The sequence below is a fragment of the Trachurus trachurus genome, assembly GCF_905171665.1.
Source record: "Trachurus trachurus genome assembly, chromosome: 24".
Lineage (NCBI taxonomy): Eukaryota > Metazoa > Chordata > Actinopteri > Carangiformes > Carangidae > Trachurus > Trachurus trachurus.
Window position 1 is genome coordinate 7,044,594 of NC_139910.1, and position 23,831 is coordinate 7,068,424.

A 23,831-nucleotide genomic window follows, 5' to 3' on the forward strand; every position below is an offset into this window, starting at 1 on the left:
GGCGAGTCTCGCTACGCCTCTACGCAGACGACTCACTAATGTTGCACCGTGAAATTGACGAGCAGCTAGAGACCAACAACACTCTTTAAACCCCACGAAGAAGACAGAGCTGGTAATGAACACCATCTTCTGAGTGTGTGTGTGTGTGTGTGTGTGTGTGTGTGTGTGTGTGTGTGTGTGTGTGTGTGTGTGCGTGTGAGTGTGTGAGGACTCTGGACAAAAGGCGAGTGAGGGGAAAATAAAACAGTGTGTGCTGTAGCAATTACACAGTCTGTCAAAGCACGGCGGGAGGAAAGGCTCCGTTCCTATTCTGACCGAGCGACTGTGTGTGTGTGTGTGTGTGTGTGTGTGTGTGTGTGTGTGTGTGTGTGTGTGTGTGTGTGTGTGTGTGTATGTGTGTGTGTGTGTAATTGTTAGAAAGCTACAAAGTCGGACCATGCACAACTAGCTGAATTACACGCATGCACACACACACACACACACACACACGCATCCATGTACACACAGCACTGATGAAGCCTTTGGTAAGCCACTGAAAAAGAGAGAAGACTCAGCCCAGGTGTGACCCTGTTGACCAAACCAATTTTCCCCTTGTCAAGCAGTCGACTGCCGAGTGTGTGTGTGCGACTGTGTGTGTGTGTGTGTGTGTGTGTGTGTGTGTTTCTGACTGCGAATGTGTGTGTTAGAGACGGGAGAGGAGTGGAGTGTGTACTAATAATGCATCCTGACTGGTTCGAAGGACACACAATACAAGGTCCTCCATCAGACACACACTTAACCCAGAATGATAAGTGTATGTGTGCAAGGTGTGTGTGTGTGTGTGTGTCCTATGTATAACACAACATAGGTTATCTCAGTCCCGGTTTCCTGTCTGCTCAGGAAGTTAATCCCATTACATCAGGCGGCTGAGATGAACTGCAGCTGTAGCCCCGTGGACACTGACATGGACAATGAGATTAGGTGCTCGAGGGTCACGGCTGTTACATCTAAATCTGAATTTAACTGCACTGTCGGGCGTGGACTGGATACTGAGGTTGATATATTCTACCGCCGCTCTCATACGTGAGGAGTACAAGTCTTTGAACTTTCATTATCTGGCAGCTAAAAACTGCAAAGCCAGTTTATCTACAATGCAGAAGTTCTGGGAACAAACAGGGCCGGATTCATTGGGGGGCATTGGGGGATATATTTTAGATCAAAGATGTGTTTAATTGTACGTGGAACTGAAAAAAGACAAATTTACAGACACAAACTCAAAGAGTATCCATACACTGTATCTAAAAGCAAAAAAAAAGCTGCACGACTGCACTACAGAGAGCGAAAACTGAAACCATGCGTCAGGGATGAACAGTTTAAGATTCATCCAAGTGTCACGTGAAACAAAAAAAAGGAACAGTACTGAAAAAGAAAAAAGAAGAAACAATCATCATAACTCGTGACCTCTTAAACCACCGCTGAAATAGAACCGTTATCCTCGACACTCGACACAAATCTGTCGCTTCCTGTTACCGTCCGCTGCTGTGATGTATAGAGTGTGGTTGTGTCACCGTAACCTTCTGTATTCGCTTCATTTAAACACAATGTATGGAACTATCTGTAGTTCTGCTTATTGTAGATTGAACTGTTCATACCAAATAATATTATTATGTTAGTGAGATTGTGTGTAACACAGCCTGCATTGTTTTCCTTGTATTATCTCACCTAATCTCACCCTTATTCTACGTATATTAGCTCATATGACCATTTTCTTAATGTAAATCATTATTCTGTTACGTATGGCAGCGTATTAGGGCCACTGTAGTTTAACAGAAGTTTATTTATTGTAAAGTTGAGACCTGAAACATGAAAATTTGGTGTTTTAAAATAGGAAATTTGTGTTTTTTCCCCCCTACAAGGCCCTGATAAGTTGTCGCTGTTCCATGCTTTTCTCTCACTCACACCAGTTTATCTCTGTTTGTTGTCATGTGTTCGTTCATCTCCACTTTACTTATCTGACTTTGCATCATTTTTAATCCAGCTTTATCAAAAAACATGAAAACACCCGGAGGTACAGTATACAGATGTTCACAGAGTGTGAAGAGCCCGCGGTGCGTTTACCTGCAGATCCCTGTGTGATCAGTGATACCATCGTTTCATTGCATGACCTTTACAATATCAAAAATACATGTAGGCTACTGTATGTGTATGTGTGTGTGTGTGTGTGTGTGTGTGTGTGTGTGTGTGTGTGTGTGTGTGTGTGTGTGTGTCTTCCCCTCCATCTACTGATCCACTGAACCGAGTTCCTTATCTAAAGTGGTTTTGGTCAGTCAGCCTCTGAAGGTAATAATAACCTTGTGGCGGTGTTAAAAGTGCACACTTGGACGTTTTACCTTTAATGTGTAAGTGTGAGTGAGTGTGTTAGTGTGTGTGTGTGTCAGTGTGTTCATAAACAACTCTTAAGCTCTAAACATTTTTAATGGGTTTATGGTTTTAATCCACCGGCCTGTTTATGATCTAATCTATATTAAAGACGATTATATTGTTGATTAACTCTCATTGTTAAATATGTGTCAGTGGCTTTTTTAATGTAAATGTAAAGACACTAAGCTCTTCATATCTCTACAGCAAATGCAGCTCTGTACTAAAACACCAACTGTCTCCACTTTTTTTTTTTTTGTCACTCATACATTATTGAACATCAGCTGTGTTACAATAGCAGCACAGAATAAACCCTGACAGGGACTTGTTCACTCCGGCCTCTGTAGACAGGCTTTTCCTCGGCTACAACTGAAGAGCTCTGTGTTTTAGCCTGGGCTTTTTTTATTCCTCTCTCTCTCTCTTTGAAGTTGCAGCGATGTGAGCGTTGTACTGTTTCGAGGCACTACAAAGCCCGGCCTTTGTTTATACCCATTACAAGAGGGACACGGGGGCTACCTTTCACTTCTTTAATCTGATGTGCTGAATGTTTTCCGACTCTCATCGCTTCGCGGCGCTAATAGTGCTCAAGTTTCTGCCACGGAAAATACAACGTTAGTGGAAACTCAACTCCAAGACTCCAACACGGCTCTGATACAACCTCAGCTGACCCGTCCTATAACAGAGAGAGCTGACTTAACTCTGGTCTGGTCTGCTCCTGGTAAGTGTGTACAATGTGATTGGTTGATGTATGAGTTGGTGCATCAACAGAAAATCTACATGAACTTTTATGATGACTTCATCAATTAGCTCAATGGAGTTCAATGTGTCTAAAAATTGTAATAACAAGGTTTTCTTATGTATAAGACAAGCAGTTGTTCTTTTCATTGGTTTCCCTTCATCAAACTCATCAAATACACAATCCAACAACTCCAAAACGCTCTGGTGGACAAGTTGTGACCTGCACATTCACCACGCTATGAGATAATAACACAACGTTACCAGACAGAGTTGTTTTAGAGGTAAATGCAGAGACTGCTTGATGAAAAACTGTCCCCAACGGTTACGCGCATCAGCAGTTTTGCATGAATTTACCTCGAAAAGAACAAAACCAAGAAATCCCATTAGCCTCTGTAGTGTAGCTCTGAGCAGCTCACAGCTCTGCTCCGCCGCTCTAAAAATAGCTTGCACCGACAATTAAAGGTAACGAACCTACTGCTAAAACTATAGGGATTATGACAATGGGTCAATTTGCCAAAATGTTGTACTATCCCTTTGTAGTTTTCAAGAATGTAGAAGAATCATTTGTCTTTGTAAAATAAACTAGAATCATATTGAAAATATTCATTTTAAAGTTTAAATTCAGTGGTGAAGACGCTTCTTGTTGACTGTTAGTCACTGAACGGATAAAAAGCTTCACTCAGGTTTATCACGACACTCTGAATGAATTCTAATGCATCACAACCTGTTCAGCAAAGTCGAAAGGAAAAATTCATTCGGCCGGACTGAATGAGCAGAGTTTTTCCCTGAGTGGAGAGGTGACGCAGACGGAGGAGAAGTGTGTGTCAAACCTCACTCTTTCCTTCCCCTCTCTCTCTCTCTCTCTCTCTCTCTCTGTGCCCTCAATCCTCCTCCCTCCATCTGTGGCCCTGTCCGCTCTCCTCAGAACAGATTAGACCGCTCTAAAAAGAGATTAAGATAGATATCCAGAAAATTCATTCTCTACGGTTAGCAAATAACCTTTACTTGGCTGTGTGTGTGTCAGCGTGTGTGGATATGTAAGGCGCTTTGCTCGGGCACAGCGGGACGATAGCGGAGATGGCCAAACAGGGGGGAAAGGGATGGAGGAGCAGGAGGAGGAGGAGGAGGAGGGGTGGGGGAGTTGTTTTCCTCTTCCCATCCCTTCGGTAAAGCCAATTTTCTCTCTGAGTGAATGGGATTTCCTGAGGATAGAAGATAGAAGCTGTCTGTCGCCTCCTCCCAGCACACTGTATTACCTATATGTGTGTTTGTGTGTGTGTGTGTGTGTGTTTGAATGAGCCGTCAGCGGTCAGCGGTGCAGGTTGTAGGTCTGACCTGCACAGCGAGAGGTCACAGATGGGATTACACTGTAGGTGGCTGTGTGCCATGAGCTCGGCCCTGTCGGTGTGTGTGTGTGTGTGTGTGTGTGTGTGTCTATATCACAGCCAGGTATTGATAGAAGAGAAAGTTTGATGTTTCAGTAGGTCAATATAAAGAGATAGACCGACCGGGGAGGATGATGAGTGGTTCTACTAGAGAAGTGGAAATCAAATGTGTATATACGGTAGTGTTTCTGGAAGATGGAGTGAGAAATGTGATTTATATGGATAAGAAGATAAAAGTTTTGCGCTCTGTTGTGCGAACTAAGAGTGAACGTTGTGGACAAGCACCTCGACAATCACGACACAAAGTGGCGTTTACAGGAAGTTCCAAATATGGTCAACTCCTCCCTGATCTGACACTGGAAAGATGTGAGAGAAGAGGATTTCTGACATCCACCAACTGGGATTACACCTATATTATCAATCAATTAACTCCCTGATGCCATATAATTAATCAATCAACCTTTTAAATCTACTGTTCTGACTATAAAATGTTGGAAATTCAGCATCACCCCAACTTATATCCTAAATATATAGATGCTTAGTTAGCATAAAACCCTGAAACCCAACGATCAAGTTGGATCTTCACATTCGAGAAGATCTAATAATAATCTAATAATTATTTCAGCTTTATCATTACATGAGGAGCCGACACAGCAGAGCGATCCTGCGTTAGTGATGTAGGAGCTGTCTATGGTAAAGTCTCTTGACATATTAAACAAAGAGAACTATGGACTATGGAAGTTTTAATGGTTAAAATACAGAAGTTATCATGTCGTGAGCCCTATGGTGCTGTAAAAAAATAAAAATTATATAAAAAAAAAGAGGAAAAGAGCTCTTCACATATAGCGTTTACTTTCTGTGGACACTTCACTGTCAACACGTCACGTCAGAAATCTTTACATTTACACTGAAGCCCTCCAGGCTCACTGGGTTTTAACAACTTCATTTTTACAAAGATAAAAAACCCAAATCAAAGGAGAAGTCAGGTCCTCTAATGGACTAAAAAAACCAAAAAAAAAACCCACTACAGACATGTCACATATTCAAACTGTGAACGTGTGGTTGTGGAGTCTTGGATTCACCTGAGCTGCACGTCTTTAAAACTGCAGGAGGAGGCCGAGGCGTTCAAAAGGAATTCACAAGAAGAACACGATGAGAAATATGCAAAACATGTGAATTCTTAATGAAGTGAATCAAAAGAGCTCAGTGTGAGTTTCAGCAGAACACAGACAGACAAATATAGAGACACAGGTAACGGGGGCCACATTTACATGACTTCACTTCCACATTTTGTGAATGAGAATCGTGTGTATTTGTGCTTTTAGTTCAGTCTGAAGTAAAGTAACCCCTCCTGCATGTATTTTTAACATGACGGCTCCCCGTGGAAATCAGAAACCCTGAGCCTGTCTGTAGCTGCCTTGTTCCGGCAAAAGCCAAAAAAAAAAGGAAAACACTGAAGAATGAATGAGAAGAGCAGCGAAATGTCAAAATACACATCCAGCTTTTTTCCAACCCCCATCTCCTCTCTTCTCCTCTCAATCCGCTGGATGCACACTGAAATAGGACGGAGGGAATAGAGAGCTGTGGTTGTGTGTGTGTGTGTGTGTGTGTGTGTGTGTGTGTGTGTGTGTGTGTGTGTGTATCATGCTGGATGGGTGTCTGATTGGACGTCACGCTCTCAGGAGGCGGTCTGTCAAGAGTGGGCCGCTCTTGGCTGCCTCTTTGTTCATGCATATGTGTGTGTGTGTGTGTGTGTGTGTCTCCAGGCTGTAGGTATCCACTCTACATTCAGTTGAAGCCAGAGATTAAGAGGTGTGTGTCTCTCCACTCTAGTGTTTCCCTGTCTGAATCCTACCTGTGGCCCACTGCCGCCACAGGAAACAGACAACATCATCGTACTGTACCGTCCTCTTCCTCCACCTCATTATTCTCCCTTTTGTTCTCATTCGTTTTTTTTTTTATCGACACAGAAACTCGTACTCTGTGCCTCCACTTCATCTACACACAGGGTTTGTGTGTATGCGTGTGTGTGTGGGCTGTGTTTTGGATTTGGTCTCTCTAATTACACTGTGATGGATGTTAATTGAGGGCGCACAAGGGCGAATGAGGCGACGGGCTGAACACACTTCAAAACGTCACACACCATATTCCCCCCTCGTACGATTAAAAAAAAAACCAAATCCTATATTTTCTGTCGAGTCATTGTCACTCGCCAACAACAGCCCATGATGTAGAACTTAACACCTCGGACTTGATCAGCTGTCCAGGAACTAGGATTACACCTAATTAATCAATCAATCAATTAATTCAACCTCCCTAATGCCGGATAATCAATTAATCAACCGTTAAATCTATAGTCTTCTGACTATAAAAAGTGGAAAACATCAAATCAGCCTAAAACCCAACGATCAGATTGGTTCTTCACGTTTGAGAAGCTGCTGGCAGACAGTGTTTATCTTTAGCTTCAACAAAAACAACTTAAAATATCAATCAATCAATCATCTAATAGATCATCTATCATCTTCCTGCACATTCAGTTGGCAGGATATCCAAAATGTAGTATCTCAATACAGACCCAACCAAATATCGCATTTTAAGATATTATCACGGGGGGTTGTTGTAACTGTATTCTTATATATCGGATTCAAATTATTTTATAATATGCAATTAAGTTGTTGTATTTTGAGTTTCAGGTGTTCTATATATATATATAAATGCATATTGTATTTTATGCCTCAGTTATAAGTGATGCAGACGTCTGTTTTTCATGTGTGCACTAAGAAAAGTGTTGAAATAAAAATTCAATTTGTCAGTAAATTGTGCAAAAAAAAAAAATTAATTGGTGAAAAAAAGAGATATCACATCTGATTTAATGTCACATTAAGGACTTGCACACACAACCTAAAGCCCACAGCTATCTTCACCTCATTTTATTCATTACTCATAATTCATTAACCGCAGGCTGTTGGTAACTGTGTGAATCACATCACACTGCACCGAGCCCTGAGGTGAAGATCCTCAAACTGCTGACAACATGCAACTCATCTCAATTTGTTTGAACAATAAACATTTAATTGCTCTGGTTCAATCCTTGACCCATGTTAGTGATCCTCGCCTTTTGTGTTTTTTGTGTTTTTTGTTGATGGGGGGGGGGGGGGGGGGGCTGGAGAGAGGCTTAGTCATCCCTATGGGTGCTGTAATAAAAATCAAAGCTTACACTGGGGCGCGGGGGGCTAATGGTGTGAAAGGTCTTCCTCATGTGCGGCGCTTCCTGCTGTCGTGGAGACGGATGTAGAAATAACCAACAAACAAATAAAACAAACACGATGCGGCGTCTTTTGCTGCTCGTTACTCTGCTGAAGTTTTCACAGAGCTGTCACCAGCACTTGTGAGAAAGCGAAAGTAAAGAAGCCGCATAATCCGATCTTTTAAGCGAGCAGCTGTTTCAACTTTCAACCACCCTGTCAGCCATATGGCGGGGCAACACATCAAATACAAAAAAAAAAAAAGATTGTGTACATCACATCTCGACTCCCTGCTGTTTCCCCAACTTCAGTGAAGTGTAGTCCACGAGCTTGTAGGCCCGTCCATCACAGCCTGCCTTTTATTTTCCTAGGCTTGATCTCGGTTTTGTCGCTTGTTCCGTTTAATGTCGTTTTTTTATGAAACATCGGACCGACTGTGAATCCAATCTGCCGACTGGGAGAAGAGGAATATTCATCAAAGCTCTTGTTGGAGGAGGAGGGAGATATATTTTGTAGGCTCTGGTATCACTCATCTTCAGGAAACACATACATGTCCAATACTTTTCTGGACAGCTGTCTGCGGTGAGCGTTTGGAGTTTACCTGAGTGAGTAGTGACCGAATCTGAGGTGCATTCAGCTCAGTTTGGTTATCTTGGTTAGATCTCTATTGTCTGTCCTCAACAAATCAATGAACATCAACTACCAACACGTCAATGTATTGTCAGTTAAAGAGACCCCGAGGAGTTTGTATTTGGTTATAAAAGAGTCTCATATTAATGTGGATGAATCTACATTACCCACTTGTTAATGGCTCCATTTTTGATAAATATAACATTTTGTCTTATTACGTAGTTATTTTGATATTATTTAGCGCCCAGCATTTCCTGGTTTCGGTTTCCTGGTTTTCCCCATGGGAATAACGCAGCCGGATCGCTAGTTGGCATCGTTTATGGTCAGAACTACGACGGTATCTGATCGTCTTCGAACCTCCGACTTTCGTTCTTGATTAATGTATATAATAAAACATCCTTGGCAAATGCTTTTGCTTTCGTCCGTCTTGCGCCGGTCCAATAATTTCACCGTGCGCGCTTTGGCTCATGGGAAATGTAGTGTGAAAAGTCTTCGTAGTCACTTTAATTGACAAAAGCAAACATACTGACTCATTGTTGGCTGGTGAGTTAGTTTGTTAGCTCATCTAAGCTGCTGTTGCTGGCTGGTAAAAATCAGGATAAAAGCCTTAACCTTTCTGAGAACAAGGTAAGTCTGGTCTTGGATAAAACACCTCGGGATGGCAGACACATGTGGGGAAAAAGTGATTATGGCAAGATAAGATGCCAATAGAGCCAGTTCAGAATGAGCCAATCAAGGATGTTGTGGATACATTAGTTAACCTGGTTGGCGCCTCAGTGATGGAGGCTGGAAAACGGCTCCTGTGAAACTGTTTTTACAGCATTTCATTGCAGCTCTAATGGGTTATGAGTCTATTTTGTGATGAACTTGCATAAGTCTACATGACAAGCAGCAGCACCGGTATCCCATAATGACCCTGTCTGAATCTCAATTAGTTTTGAAAGCTTCAAGGACCCCCACTGTAATCCACTCCAACTCAATTTGAAACAATAGCATTAATAAGTAATTGCACGATTTGATCAGGAAGGCCGGGTATTAAAGTGGAAGATGAATGCTCAGCTGATTGCAGATCACAGAGTTGCTGAGATTTGTGAATATACTTTGGGAGGGGGTGGGGTGGGAGGGAGCAAACTTAATGGAGACCAATCAATTAGCAGAGGGAGCTGGCGAAGGCGTGCTGAGTGTCGTCTGAGCCAGAACCAGCTTCGCAGCTTCTCGTGCCATCTGATCAATCACTGAAAATAAAAACCTTTCAGGGAATTAATTAATCAAGGCCTGGCAACGAGAACCTAAAGTTCAGCTAATTTCTGTTGTTGGGGGCCGCAGAGGGCCCCGGACAGCCCAACGGTGCCAAACCAAATCAGTCAGACAACAGCACTGTGAGTGACACTACTACAGTAGCACGACCATTCATTTACCCCTGAGGCTCATATACAGACCGTTTCAGGCTGAATATGGAGCTTTATGTTTCCTCTATGATTTATGCATGATCATGATAATATACGGTTTACATACCGTACTGAAGTTTCTTACATGTACTGTATTATTTAATTAACAAGAAAAGTGCTGAATTAGCCAAATGGCATCAGCTAAATGTAGTTTATTGCTTTTTGAAGTCAATTTTCCTGATATAAACAGACTAACAATAAGAAAAAGGGTAATTTTGTACTAAAAATACTATTAAAAAATATCCCTTTGAATAGAGTAACTTTATTAGTTGCTCTAAAAAGGTTAATTACAATTGTCAGTAAGGCATGTACAGTAAAGGTTTGGCTATATTAAGTCGGACTTGAAAAACCCAAACCTAAGCTTTAATTGCAGGTGTCTGTTTGGATGGATCAGTTTGGAATCTGATTGATTTACGTGTTTTTGTGTCTGTAAATAAAAATATAACGACTGCAAAAACTCAAAAATCTTACCAAGAATATTTGTCTTATTTCTAGTCAAAACAAATCTCATTATACTTAAAATAAGACTCATCACATAAAAAGTAGCTTGTTTTTTGACACTTTTCTTTTACTTCTTTCAAGCATATTTTCACTTGAAATAAGTAGGAAAATCTGATAGTTCAACTTATTTCAAGTGAAAATTTGTTTGAAACAAGTGAAAATGATCTAAAAACATACATTTTTAGGCGATGAGTGTTATCTTAAGTGGAAAGAGTTTAGTTTTGACTAGAAATGAGACATTTTGACAAGAAATAAGACATATATTCTTGGAAAGATTTTGAGTTTTTGCAGTGTAGGGGAGGGAATCACCAGATGATAACCCCCCTTGCTCCCCAAAAAATGCAGCGTTCATGTCGTTTCTGTATCTTTTCTAGCTGTTGACAGCAAAAAAGACATTAAATACATCAATACATGAAGACACTGGCGTCCTGCCCCTGACCACACTGTCTATATTCTGCTGCTGTGAGTCATTTCTAATTGCCTGGGTGTGTAAAGGAGCTCCGTAAGACACCTGGGAATCAAACCTCTGCTCTGGTTAACCACTGACAGGATTTCCTCTTTAATCTGGGTTGTTCTGAGGGATGAGGGAGGCAGCTGGGACACTCATCCCTGCCATCAGCAGATTACTCTGTCAGACACAACTAAAGGAGATTGGGATTAGTTTTCATCACAATCAAGCATCATCATCGCTGTTCATTGTAATCATTCTGGGATAAGGGTTTGGCAACGATGTCAAACCTCCTCCTATAATGAATACGGGAAAATTTAAGAGTAAAGAAGGAGAGGGAGAGGGGATCTCATGAGGGATTTGTTGATTCTTGGAGACGACAGTTTGAATTTCACATGCTACAATCACTTAATGAAGAAATGACTGGAGGTTTTCATCATGCTGTATATGAGAACTGAAAGGAACACTGCATGATACTAACATCACCTCAAGTTGTACTTCTATTAAAACTTATCACACTGATCTTAATTTTCTTCCTCCATCCTGGTTTTTCTACCTGTCCTTTCATTCCCAACATATTTTTTATTTTACTTTGAGTCCAGTGTTTCAATCCTTTTGATATCCTTTTTTATTTCTACACTATCTCCATTTCTTTACACCCTGTTTGCCTCTAGAAGACACTGCAGGTCCTTAAAAACCCTTTCAGAACTGCTGAATTATCAGTTTTGAAGTACATATCCCATATAGTGTCCAAAAACATCCTAAACATGTGATATATTGTCAAAATATCTAATTACATGTGCTGTTTTTTTAATTATACCCTACGTTCTTGTATTTGTTACCGTTTTATAGTGATTTATAGAGAATATAATGTGTCTACTTGTTTGCAAAGTTATATTAAGCGTTGAATAAAAGACAATGAATTTATTTAATTCCCTATTCCCATTGATTTATTACAACTTTACCACTACACATTACTATACTGTAGCTGTAACTTTTCACTACATTTGAGTAAATAGTTTTCTCCACAGTAGCAATAACCCAGAGAAGTGAGATTTTGAAGATATAGTTTGTGTGTTTTTGTGTTATTATTCATTTGGCTATAAGACAGTTAAATGTGGTGACAACATTACACAACTGGGATAAAGGACCTGACTTTATTTCCTGTTTTCTATCACTTCACTTCCCTTTTTTCAGCTCCTTTCCTCCATCAACCGTCACCTTTCTCAGGTCTCTCTCCTTTCTTATTTTCCCCTTCAGTGTTTTTCTTCAAGCGCTGCTTCCTCCCTCCTTCTCTCTCCCTCCTACTCTCACTCTCTTCTTCAATCCCCCCCCCCCCTCTGTTGTCTGTCCTTTGTCTGTCCTTCCCTCCTCGAAGCACTTACTTTAGATTAGCAGAGCGATGGGAAGCCTTTTATTTCGTCCCATCTCTCTGTGCATTGTTAACTTCCCTTCCTACCGTCCTTCCCTCGTTCCCTCCTTCCTTTCCCTTTCTCCGGCGAGATGAGGTTACACGCTGTGATCTGTATGCAGGCAGGGACGCTAAAAGCCTGCCAGTAGGGTGCATGCAGCCAGTACCAGCTGTACTTTTACTGATCAAATTTTCATCAAAGGCCCGGGCCTCTTTGAGTCGGAGCCAGACCAGATCCGACAGGGAGAGAGAGACGGAGACTCCAGCGCTCCTCTAGCTGCTCTAGCTGCTCCTTGTCTCTGCCTCCCAACACCTCTCATCACTCTCTGACTCCTCATCCGTCATCATCCTCCTCCTCCACACACCACAACACACAAAACAACCTTTTGTTTTCCATCTCCAGAAAAATAAAACTACAAAACACATTCAGCTCAGGCTGCCGGCAGGATCTGAGGCCGATGACCACGACCACTTCCCTGTAGGAATCACTACACTTACCTTTACTCATTGATCAAGAATAAGCTGTAGAAGACGGTTTAAATCTTACAATGCATTTATAGTAGGGGTGGGCAAAAATATCGATATGGCAATATATCGCGATACGTTATACCGCGATACGATATCGATATTCAATATTTAAATATCGATTTTTTTTTTCAAAAAAAAAAAAAAATTAAAAAAAAAAAAAAAATTTCAATTTTTTTTTCAAATAATAAATCATGTTTCAGACCTAAATCCAATTGAAATATGTTGTTGTAACTTGCACTTGTATAAAATGGGGGCGGCGCTGTCTTATAATGTTACAGAAAATGATTTTTAAATACCATGAATGGAAAATTACATAAAACAAGTTGCTACTGACTTTTCAGTATCATAAAGCACTGTCTTGGTTTACATAAGACATGTTATTAATGTTCATGCACTTTAATGTCTCCAGCTGTACAGTGTTTATTCATTTGTACATTGTACAAAGTTTTGGAATAAATGCATGAGACTTTTTCCTTTTTATGTTTTTTTTTTCATTCACATATATCGTGATATATCGTTGATGAAATTTCTTGCAATATATCGAATATCGCAGATATCGTGTATCGTGATATTATCATTATCGTGGGCCAAATATCGCCACAGTATCGAATCGTGAGTTACCCATATCGTCCCACCCCTAATTTATAGTTATATATACAGTTATATATACCTCCGCTTTTATCTTTGACACTTCAACTGACCCTAGAACAGTTTTTTAAGGCTCACTCCTGCCTATAGGGTTTAACTTGGTGTTAAGTTATTACTCTTCAATGGATTTTGACTAAATCCAGCCATCACACAGAAAACAACTCTTCAGATCCTTTCAGTGCTTCAATGTAAACCTTCCAGTTTCAACAGTTTCAGATGCGAAGTTATGTCAGAAATGTAGTTTTCTGCTTCTTTACAACACTGGTCATCATTTTCATTAGATATATGGATGTTTTATTAATATTTATAGCATCTGTGGTCAAAGTCGAAAAGGCTGCCACAATAAGGCGAAAAAATCACAGAACTGAACTGGTCTCAAAACAATAACCTGACTATATTGTGACTCAAAAATTGGGTATATTCTTATGTAAATGAGGTATATTTACCATAAAACTACTAAAGCAAAGTGTAAAAGTCGACTCAGAAGGTTCAATATTGTATAAACTGTCTAATAGACTTGGTCAATTTTGACGAGGGAGAAAGACGATGAGTCTAAAAGGTTGTTTACACTGTTTGCAACAGAGATTTTCAAAATAAAAGTTGCACAGAAGGGTTACTAAACTAAGATTTGTCCAGATTCTTTAGAAATGCTGTACTCATGTCTGTACAACAACAGAAAAGAAAACTACTAAAGGCTCCACAGAGAAAGTCCTTGTCATGTACTATAGTATAATCCAAGGAAGGATCGGGTTAACAGAGGACTTTACAGTTTTTCACAACGGCCTTGCGTTGACAATGTTTCCCATTTCTTATGAATCTACTTTCTGTTCCGACAGCAGAACAAGTCTTTCTACGACCACACTCCAGTCTTCATTGTATTACTCTCTCTATTCACCTGACAGCCTCCCTCTCCCTCTCCCTCTCTCTGCTCTGTTTCTCTTTAAGGTTCGAAGGTTCATCTTCTCTAGAGGTCGGCTGCGCTCTCGGTGAACAGGCGCTCCATAATGCCTCCACCACTGTTCAATTAGGACGTTTTATTATGAAAAACCAGCCGGCACAAAATGTACCTGTAGCGTAATGTAGCTCCACTTTATCTGCCAGAGCTTTTATCAGTGAGTGTGTTGTCACAGCGCTGGTTGTAAAGGTTCAAGTTCAGCTGAGAACTGGAGTGCTGCTCATCTAAAACCTGTGATGTAACACACACACACATGAACAAAACACTTGCAAAAATAAAAACTTAGCAATGCAAAGACACATTTTGTTTTTTTTACCCACCAAGGCCAAATAAAATTCATTATTTATCTACTTAAAACCAGTTTTAGTAAATAGAAAAACATCCATAAATAAATACTAGTCATAGGAATGTGTCATAACGTGTGTTTAATGGTGTTTTATGTGACCTTTTCACTTTCTCTTTGTCGTTTGTGACTGTAAATTGAATTTCTTCGGTTTAGAACCAGTTGGTTAGCCTGACTAGCCAGACTATATCATTAACATGTCTAGTCTGGCAACGACCGGTAGACCTCGGCTCAATCCAGGGGGCGGGATGAAGGCTGTCTTTCAAACTGCCTCTGCACGCAATAGGGTAGCGCTACGACCAATCAGAGCAAAGAGCAGGATGACGGAGCAAGCTGGTAGATGAAACTTTTCCCACATCCCGTCGGCAAAACACCAAATACATCCTTCTTCAAAATGAATGACTTCAGTGCAGTTTCTTGCTCAACTTTTAAAGAAAATGACAAGTTTAATTCTTTCAAAGTTGATGCCAACAACGCCGATTCAAACGATTCCTTTGCCAAAGCCATCTTCTTGTCATGTTTTTCACCGTTGCAAGTGTGTCGTCATGGCGTTAAGCCCGCCCAACGACTCTCTAAACAGATAGAGCGCTGTGATTGGTGAACACAAACGGTGTTCGAGACTCAAAAAGTTCCTATTGCTCGTTTCTAGACCCACCTGCGGAGCAAATATATTTGCTGCCGCTATAGGGTGCTTCTAGATTTCTAGGCTACCAGTTGGTCAGATAATAAAAGGAATTTAAAGACCCCCTCCCATGAAAATCGTGTTTTTCGTGCTTTTCACATGTTCCTGTAGCATTTTTTTGTGTTAGAGGACATATCAGCAGAAAAGGAAGTGCAAAATTGCATTTCTGAGTTTTTCCTTCAAATTGCTGTGAACCAATGGCAGACGCAACTGGCCGTTTCAGGGAGGCTGGGCGGGGCAGCGCAGTCTCCGCCCACCCTCCAGAGGTGCATTGCTAATGAGCTGCTGGTGCTGTGCAGAAGGAGAGCCCTGGGAAATGGCACAGGTTTTGTGATTTTGGCTAAAAACTTCATAATCACAATTTAAAGCACAGAGAATGTTTTTAAAATAACCAAAAAGGGGGGACTTTAAAGACGCATCTCTGAGGTTTCAGAGCCTCTGATGGGTCTTGGTTCACATTTTCTGGCCCTGTTTGATTGATTAATTCATCATCGTGCTAAATTATAATGATAAAAATACAATGCATCACCTCCTTTACTTTCCCTGGACCCTGCAGACACTGACCCTTTGACCGCTGCAGCTCCACTCCTGCAGCCCCTTCAGTGCTAAAACCACCAGTAACGTTCAGTCATCCTGTCTGTGGGCCCGTCAGCAGCCCCCTCCATCACTTCAGGAGACCCTGACCTGGACCTGAACCACCGGGACGCCTCCGGGCTCTGATGGATTACAGCGTCAGAGTCGTGAACTGATTGACTCTCATAGAAAAAGGGGAAAGAATAAGCGGCTGCTGGGAGACGATGAGGAGTCGCAGCTGGGGCTTCACACCTGTTGAGAGGATCATCAGTGCAGATGATCAGAGAGCGACTGTTTCCAATGGAGGAGCTTTTTTTTTTATTTTTTATGATGCTAATTAAAATCAATCATCTTTTCAACATTCAACCAGAAGCTTCTGTTCCTTTGCTTTCAGTCCAACTACAATGTAATCAGTATTTTGTATTATATCATTTCATAATCAGCCAATTGTTTACAATCTGAAGCAATTTTCTAAGCTCAAAGTGTTAAATTGCTGCTGAGTCTGTGTCTGAATCTGCTCATTTTCTTCCACTTGATCTGATTAGAAACTTCTTTTTTTTTTTTTTTTTTTAGGTTTTCTTGCACAGAAAAACTAAAACTTGAAAAGGAGACATCACCTTGGGCTTTACAAAGTTTTCATCACTTTGGGAGATTTAACAGATCAAAACAACTTTATAAAAGATCAAATGTTCAATTGATGATTAATTAATGATGTAAATATTTGATAGTTGCAGCTCCTCTGGTGTTAAACGCCAACTCCAAGTGCTAATTAGGTTTTAAATTTGATACATTTACAGACTTAATCTGCTTTATCCGATGTGATTTGTGTCTTTTTTTTTGTATTGACTTTGGGGAATTACTGCAATTGTTAAATAAATAAGATTTTGTGAAATATTTAAGCCGTTAGATGTCGAGAAAAAGAGTTACGAAGACATAAAAAACTGTGCGCAACGATTTTGAACTTGTTCACTAACGGTCAGATTTCATCCTCGTTCTCGTCTCGTCAAATGTGTTCGCTTTGGAAAAACGTTCCTCCAATAACAATCATTGTTTCCAGTGGTGTTTTTATTGCTGCAGCCCCTCACATCCACCACTCGACTAATATAAGAAATAACGTTCCTCTAGATTTTCTGTGTGTGTCGGAGCGCTGGGATGCTCATTGAGTTTGTAAATGGGTTTTTTAGCTTCCACTGTGACTCCTCACTCTGCAGGCTAATGACGGCCTCGCTCGCTCCGGTTTCACTCACCGCTGCGGCTGATTGTGTCGATTATGTGCGCATATAGGGAGAGTGTTTACACCTCGCATCTGTGCATCTGTGTATTAAAGTGCAGATTAATGCAGCGGCTGGAGATCAAAGTCGCTCAGAGTGAAATCCTACCTGGTGACATCAGGCTGGAAAAAACAGAAATCCACTCTGAAGCTCTTAAAGTTTAGAGAAAAAAAAGAAAAAGAAAAGATATATATATCTGTGAGTACCAGATTTTGAGGTTTTGGGGGGTTTAAAAGCTTTTCTGCAGAGTTCTCCATTCTTTAGTGGGGTCTTATCTTTCATTAAGAGGCTGAGGCGCGTAATTAAAAAGAGAGGAAGAGGAGGAGATACGGAGGAAGAGCCAGTTTAACGTGAAATCCCCGGCGCTGGCAGCAGAACCTGAGAGTAATACCTGCTGATGTCATTCCCACAGCCTCTTGTCACTAAGCAGATTCACACAAAAACAAGTGTATGAGCGCGCACACACACACACACACACAGACACACACAGCAGGACTGGCACTACGAGGAAAGTGAGAAGCCCTATGGAATCTCACTGCGCTCATTTTTCTCAGTAAAGCGAGTCTGGAGCAATAATTTGTCAGCAGTCAGACACTTCAGGACATATTCCCCCTCCCTCCTCCTCCTCCTCCTCCTCCTCCTCCTCCTCCTCCTCCTCCTCCTCCTCCAGGCTGATGGAGCACCACCTTTCTTCTACCTTTTCAAACTTACTCTTTAAAAGAACAACAGCAGAAAACAAAAAAAAAAAAGGTATTTTCCATTATCGGTGGCACCTGTTAGTTCTCCTGGACGTCGACCGATTCGATTAAAGGAATAGTTTACCCAAAATTGAAATTTCACTCATTACTCACCTTAATGTTGACTAAGGGCTGGGAGAAGTTTCAGAGTCCTCCGTTGCTTCTCTGAGTTACAGGGGGTCTCGGCGTAGCAGTGCATGCCCATATAACGGTTGCAAATGGATACCAACTGTCCATGCTGCTCGTATGTAATGTCCGTCTTGTATTGAAGCGGAAGCTCCTCTTCCCGGTTCGTCAAATTTGACAAACCGGGAAGAGGAGCTTCAAGAAGCTTCCGCTACAAAACAAGCTTGAAATATAGACTTATTTCATTTTTTTCGGGACAATTTCGCATTTCGGGGCTTCAATACAAGACGGACATTACATACGAGCAGCAGGGAGGTATTTGGATGTTTTTTGGTGTGTCTTTTTGTTACGAAGAAAAGTGGTATCCATTTCTCCCAGCCCTTAGTCGACATGAGGGTGAGTAGATAATGAGTGCAATTTCAATTTTGGGTGAAATATCCCTTTAACACCGCCGCGTCCTCAGAAGATGAGATCCAAGAGGAGAAGAGGAGGAGGACACGTTCAACAGTTTGTTTACGCCGCAGCGCAGAGAGCCAAACTAATCAAACTACACAACAGAGCACCTGCGTTTCTAGCAGAGAACTCACCTTGGCGCTCGCTAATGGGATGGATTTGTCAGAGGGGGGGGGGGGGGGGGGGGGGTGGGGGGTGTTATGTAAGTTTTTTGAGCGTTTAAAAAGCACTCGCTCATTGTCCGTCATCTGCTCTGCACCATCTGTTTGATCAATCAGGCAACAAAAAGCCTCTTATTCAAAGTCTCATTTGCTGCAGAGGTGTTCAGAGGAAACACCACAGGAGGGTTTGAAGAAAGGGGGGGGTTTCTTACCTCTTTTCCAGACAGGTAGTAGGCGGACAGCAGACCCCCGACAAACCGGATGTTCACCTCAAACACCGACACTTCAGCGTTCTGCAGCAGGAGAAGAAAGAAGGAGAAGAAGGAGAAATGTAAGTGGATGAAGAGGTTTTCTCTCCCGCCGCCTGCCAGCCATGACTTTAGAGAAAAAATAAAAACTCAACAGTGGAAATGTTTCTGGGCTCCTCGTTGGCCCTGGAGGAGGATTAGTCTGAGAGTCCAGACTGGTATTTTTGGATTGAAAATAACCGACAGTTGATACTGAATAAATTTAAATACTGACTCATTAAGTTCCTGCTGTGAATGAGTGATGACGGAGCCAGATGAAGAAACCAGTTATTTAACTCTTCACACAAACACATCTAGGAAAATGAACCACAGTCACGCTCATTATAAACATTATTAATACTGAAATTAATTTTTCATATTTCAGTAAGTTAACTCACTCTCTCACTAACCACTCGTTCATGTCCAAATCCTGTGTCATGTGTAATCATCTACTAAACACTTTATATATCTTCCTAAATAACTGGTTTGTTATTGATATAAACGTTGAGTAAATTGTCTATTAAAGCAGATATCAGCTTCACGGCCGTTTCGGCTAATGCTGCGTTAGCGTAAGTTACAGCTTCAAGTCACAACTACGACTTGGTAGCGTTCCAGGTAACCCGTAGCTCGTGTTTTTACCATCCTGTTGTCTGTGAAAGTTCCCTATAACGGCCACTCGTAACTTCCGACCCGTGAACTCGTACCAGATCGAACTGGTATGACTTCACAGGAAGGAAAAACACAAAGTACGAGTTTCTTTGAACGCACCATGAGTTAGCAGCCCCCGCCCTTGTCAGGCATCAATTGGTCCTCGTGCTACGTCACCACATTCACGCGCATCCCTTGGCTGCACACACAGCCCTTCATGCCGTTCTCTCTCCTCATTGGATAACACTTGTATCCCACAAGGAAAATTTTCTCCTCGGGTTACAGCAGAGCAGAGTGACGGAGAGACTCGTGTTTAGGCTGAAATACTTCATGTAAGTGATTGCTGACGGAAAATAGGACTATTTAGGACTTATATTAACAAAAACATTCCACTGATATCTGCTTTAAGTATAGAAATACAATCAATAAACACATAATGACAGAAATTAATAATGATCTTATTAAAGTTAGAGTTAAACATTTAGAGCTATGTTTAAAATTAGGTTACACTTTATAATAACTACACACTATTAAGCATTAGTTAAGCATTAAATACTGAATTCATCATTTACAACACATGAATATTAATTAGTATGCAGTTTATAAACAGTTAAAAATGTCTTACTAAGCACTAACTGTATTTATAAACTACATACTAATGAGTACTCATGCGTTATAAATGAAGAATTCAGTATTTATTTATTAATGCTTAACTAATGCTTAATAGTGTGTACAGAACTTGTTATAAAGTGTTATCAAAAATGACAGACTAACGCTGAATGATCTGCAGAAAAACAATATAAAACAGATGTCAATGTGATGTTTGTTGGTTTCATTCTGTTACTGTAAATCTACAAAAATATGATAAAAATGACAAAAATAAACTTGCAACTCCCAAAACTTGGAAATTGCAATTTCAATTGTACTAGTGCAGGAAGAATGCTTTATAACTGATGACCTAAGTATTTAATGAGTCTTAACAATGTAGTTAAAACAAAGTGTTTCCCATGTGTGTGTTTAGCCTGAGCTGTGGATGCTTCACTTTATTTATCACGTGGATAATCTCATGTATCTGAAACATATTGAGCCACACAGAGAGTCTGTTTGAGTCAAGGCTGAAATGTCTCAACATCAACCAGATCGATGACCATGAATGTTGCACAGACATTAAAAGGCGTCCAGGGGACAGGATGGAGAGGACGTCCCCTCCCTCAACCGGCAAAGTGGCACATGTGATTCAGCTGGGACGGATCGGGCTGATAAATTGAGCTGCTGCCACCATTTCTGTTCTTTTTTTTTCTTTTTAAACCAGAGAAAATGGGACAAATAATAACCGAGGAGAAAAAAAAGTCTCAGCAGCAGAACAATGAAGCTTCATTTCCCTCATTCTCTCTCTCTCCCTTTCTATTCCCGTCTTCCTAAAGTCAGATGAAGTTTTTGTGTTTGAGTGACAGCTCTCATAAGTCAGTGCTGTCAGCCAGAGATAGGACAATAGACTCCGTCCTGTTAGACAAAAAAAACAAATTATATGTCAGACAAAATACGTCCTGTCAATTTCTCACCAGCTCTGAGTGACTGCTCCAGGAGATAGATTGTGTGGCTAATTCATCCTAATTAAAATTTAATTATTTCCTTATACAACAGGCAGGCAGCGCTAATGCAGAAGGACAATATTATTATTATTTCTTCCTACCGCCTGCTGCTTATTAGCACTTTTAATAAGCCGGGAGGGAAACGTCCTGTTGTACCAATAATGAACTATCTCAGCACTTCTTCAGGAAACTTGGTCAGCAAGAGGAGTTAGATTAGATAGAGGCTTTTAGAGTTTGTATGACACACTTAGATTGATGAAGCTCAATACATTCAATCCAATTGTGCAACATCCAACAGGGTTCATTGTGTCATTGTTTTGGATATTAAAAGATTCTCTCCAGATTTAATCCACCTCAGCACCTTGAAGTCCAAACATCTGTATTTCAGATGTTCTGTTCTGTGAACTGTTCTATTTGACAACTATAAATCAGATGTTCAATCACTAATCAATAACTTCAGTTTAAAGACTAAACATGAAACTTTACCAAACGCGTGTTTTCTCTGCTAGAAAGAGTTTTGTTTTGAATTGGATCACAGATAAAAGGTCCAGAGGGTCATACAAGAACATGTTGCACTGGACGATTGGTGTTTTATTGTAAAACATGTGATCACTCTTTTTTGTCATAGATTAGTTTGAATATTCACACCAATTTCTCACAGGTTTTGTATCATAGCTCTGAAGCCTTAACCCTAACCCTAAAAGGGATATTCTACTTTTTCATTTAATTTAATTTTATTTATATGCGTCTTTCTTTGATAATATATACATATTATACATAAAAATATACACTTGATTTATTTCTACTCGTATAGGATGTGACTCCTGAACCTTTCACCCGTATGTATTTGAATCCGAGTATGTATGCTAAATACCAACTGTAAATGTAAATGAGCTTAATATTTTCTCCTTTTTTTAGTTTGTGATGTTTTATATGTTTGTGTTGTTTATTTTTATTTAATTTAATATACATATATTTTAAGAAAACAACTACTTAACATCAAGCTTAAGACACTGACTTATACAGTTCGGACGAAAGTTTGGAAACTTTTTGAAAATGGTAAAGACCAGTTGAGTGATGATAAGGTGGAGTAATAAAAAATGAATTTATAGCAAGGAATATATGCTGTTCATTTTATTTCTTCCAGTGTTTTATTAGTTATTCTCAGCACCATAAATTTGTGATTATTCTTTTTTTCAATATTATACTTCTTCATCATTACTGATACTGCTCAGTTTGTGGAAGCTCAGATTCTGTTTGTATAGTGGTGTTGAAGGTTACCTGTATTGTGTTACTGTATAAAAGTCATAAATCTATGTTGAGAACACAAGCAAACAAGCAAACAAACAAATAAACCCAGTCAGCAGTGTGCTGAGCAGCCATCACTACTCTAAAGTGTTGAACAATGACCCTCGGAGTCAGCAGTTGTGTGACAGGGTCTCGGCCGGGCGGCGTTGGCAGGCCGGAGGAGTCCACTTCTCCTGATGTGGCAACATTTAATCCATTACAGAGGGAACAGGAAACTGACTAAGCACGGACCGTTTCCTAACACAACTATTTCAGGCTTGTAGCACCAAAGATGAGATAATGTTCCTACCAGACCTCTGTAGATCAACGTGTGTGTGTGTGTGTGTGTGTGTGTGTGTGTGTGTGTGTGTGTGTGTGTGTGTGTGTGTGTGTGTGTGTGTGTGTGTGATTTGTTCTAGTTGTTTCAGCTGTGCAGCCGCTCATAAGAACTTCCATTACAACCAACGTTTTTCATTCCAGGAAGTGTTGAGTTTCATTTTTCCTTACTTTTTTTTTTTTTTTTTACACATCGTCGTCTTTACAGCTTAAAGGGATAATTCAACATTTTGGAAAATTGGCCCATTGCCATAATCCCTATAGTCATAGCAGTAGGTTCGTTAACTTTATTTGTCGGTGCAAGCTATTTTTAGAATGGCGGAGCAGAGCCGCGAGCTGCTCAGAGCTACGCTACGGAGGCTCATGGGATTTCTTCATCAAATACACAATCCAACAACTCCAAAACGCTCTGGTGGACAAGTTGTGACCTGCACATTCACCACGCTATGAGATAATAACAGAACGTTACCAGACAGAGTTGTTTTACAGGTTAATTCATACAAAATCGCTGATGCACGTTCCCGTCAGAGGCAGTTTTTCAGCAAGCAGTCTCTGTATTTACCTCTAAAACAACTCTGTCTGGTAACGTTCTGTTATTATCTCATAGCGTGGTGAATGTGCAGGTCACAACTTGTCCACCAGAGCGTTTTGGAGTTGTTGGATTGTGTATTTGATGAAAACCGAGAAATCCCATGAGCCTCCGTAGCGTAGCTCTGAGCAGCTCACGGCTCTGCTCCGCCGTTCTAAAAACAGCTTGCACCGACAATTAAAGGTAGCGAACCTACTGCTATGACTATTGGGATTATGGCAATGGGCCAATTTGCCAAAATGTTGAACTTTCCCTTTAACTCCTGTGTTATGTTTCAGGGTATTTGAGTTGTGACAGAAGATGTCTCAGGAGTGTGATAAACCCTGCACTCCCTCTGCCTCTTTCTCTCTCTTGCTTTGAATAGACCTAAAAGTGTTTTGCTGAGCTGCTCAGGTGGAGACGACCCATGGCA

At 40.7% G+C, this 23,831-nt stretch overlaps 1 protein-coding gene across 2 annotated transcripts in view; it reads right to left on the reverse strand.

Moving 5' to 3' along the window:
- The window catches only part of man1a1 (mannosidase, alpha, class 1A, member 1), a 170,348-nt gene that overhangs the window by 67,491 nt on the left and 79,026 nt on the right, over nt 1-23,831 (reverse strand). For both annotated transcript variants that reach the window (XM_084001324.1, XM_084001325.1), the window contains exon 4: nt 18,893-18,973. In XM_084001324.1, the coding sequence (XP_083857450.1) occupies nt 18,893-18,973 (81 nt within the window). The remainder of the gene's footprint in view (nt 1-18,892; nt 18,974-23,831) is intronic.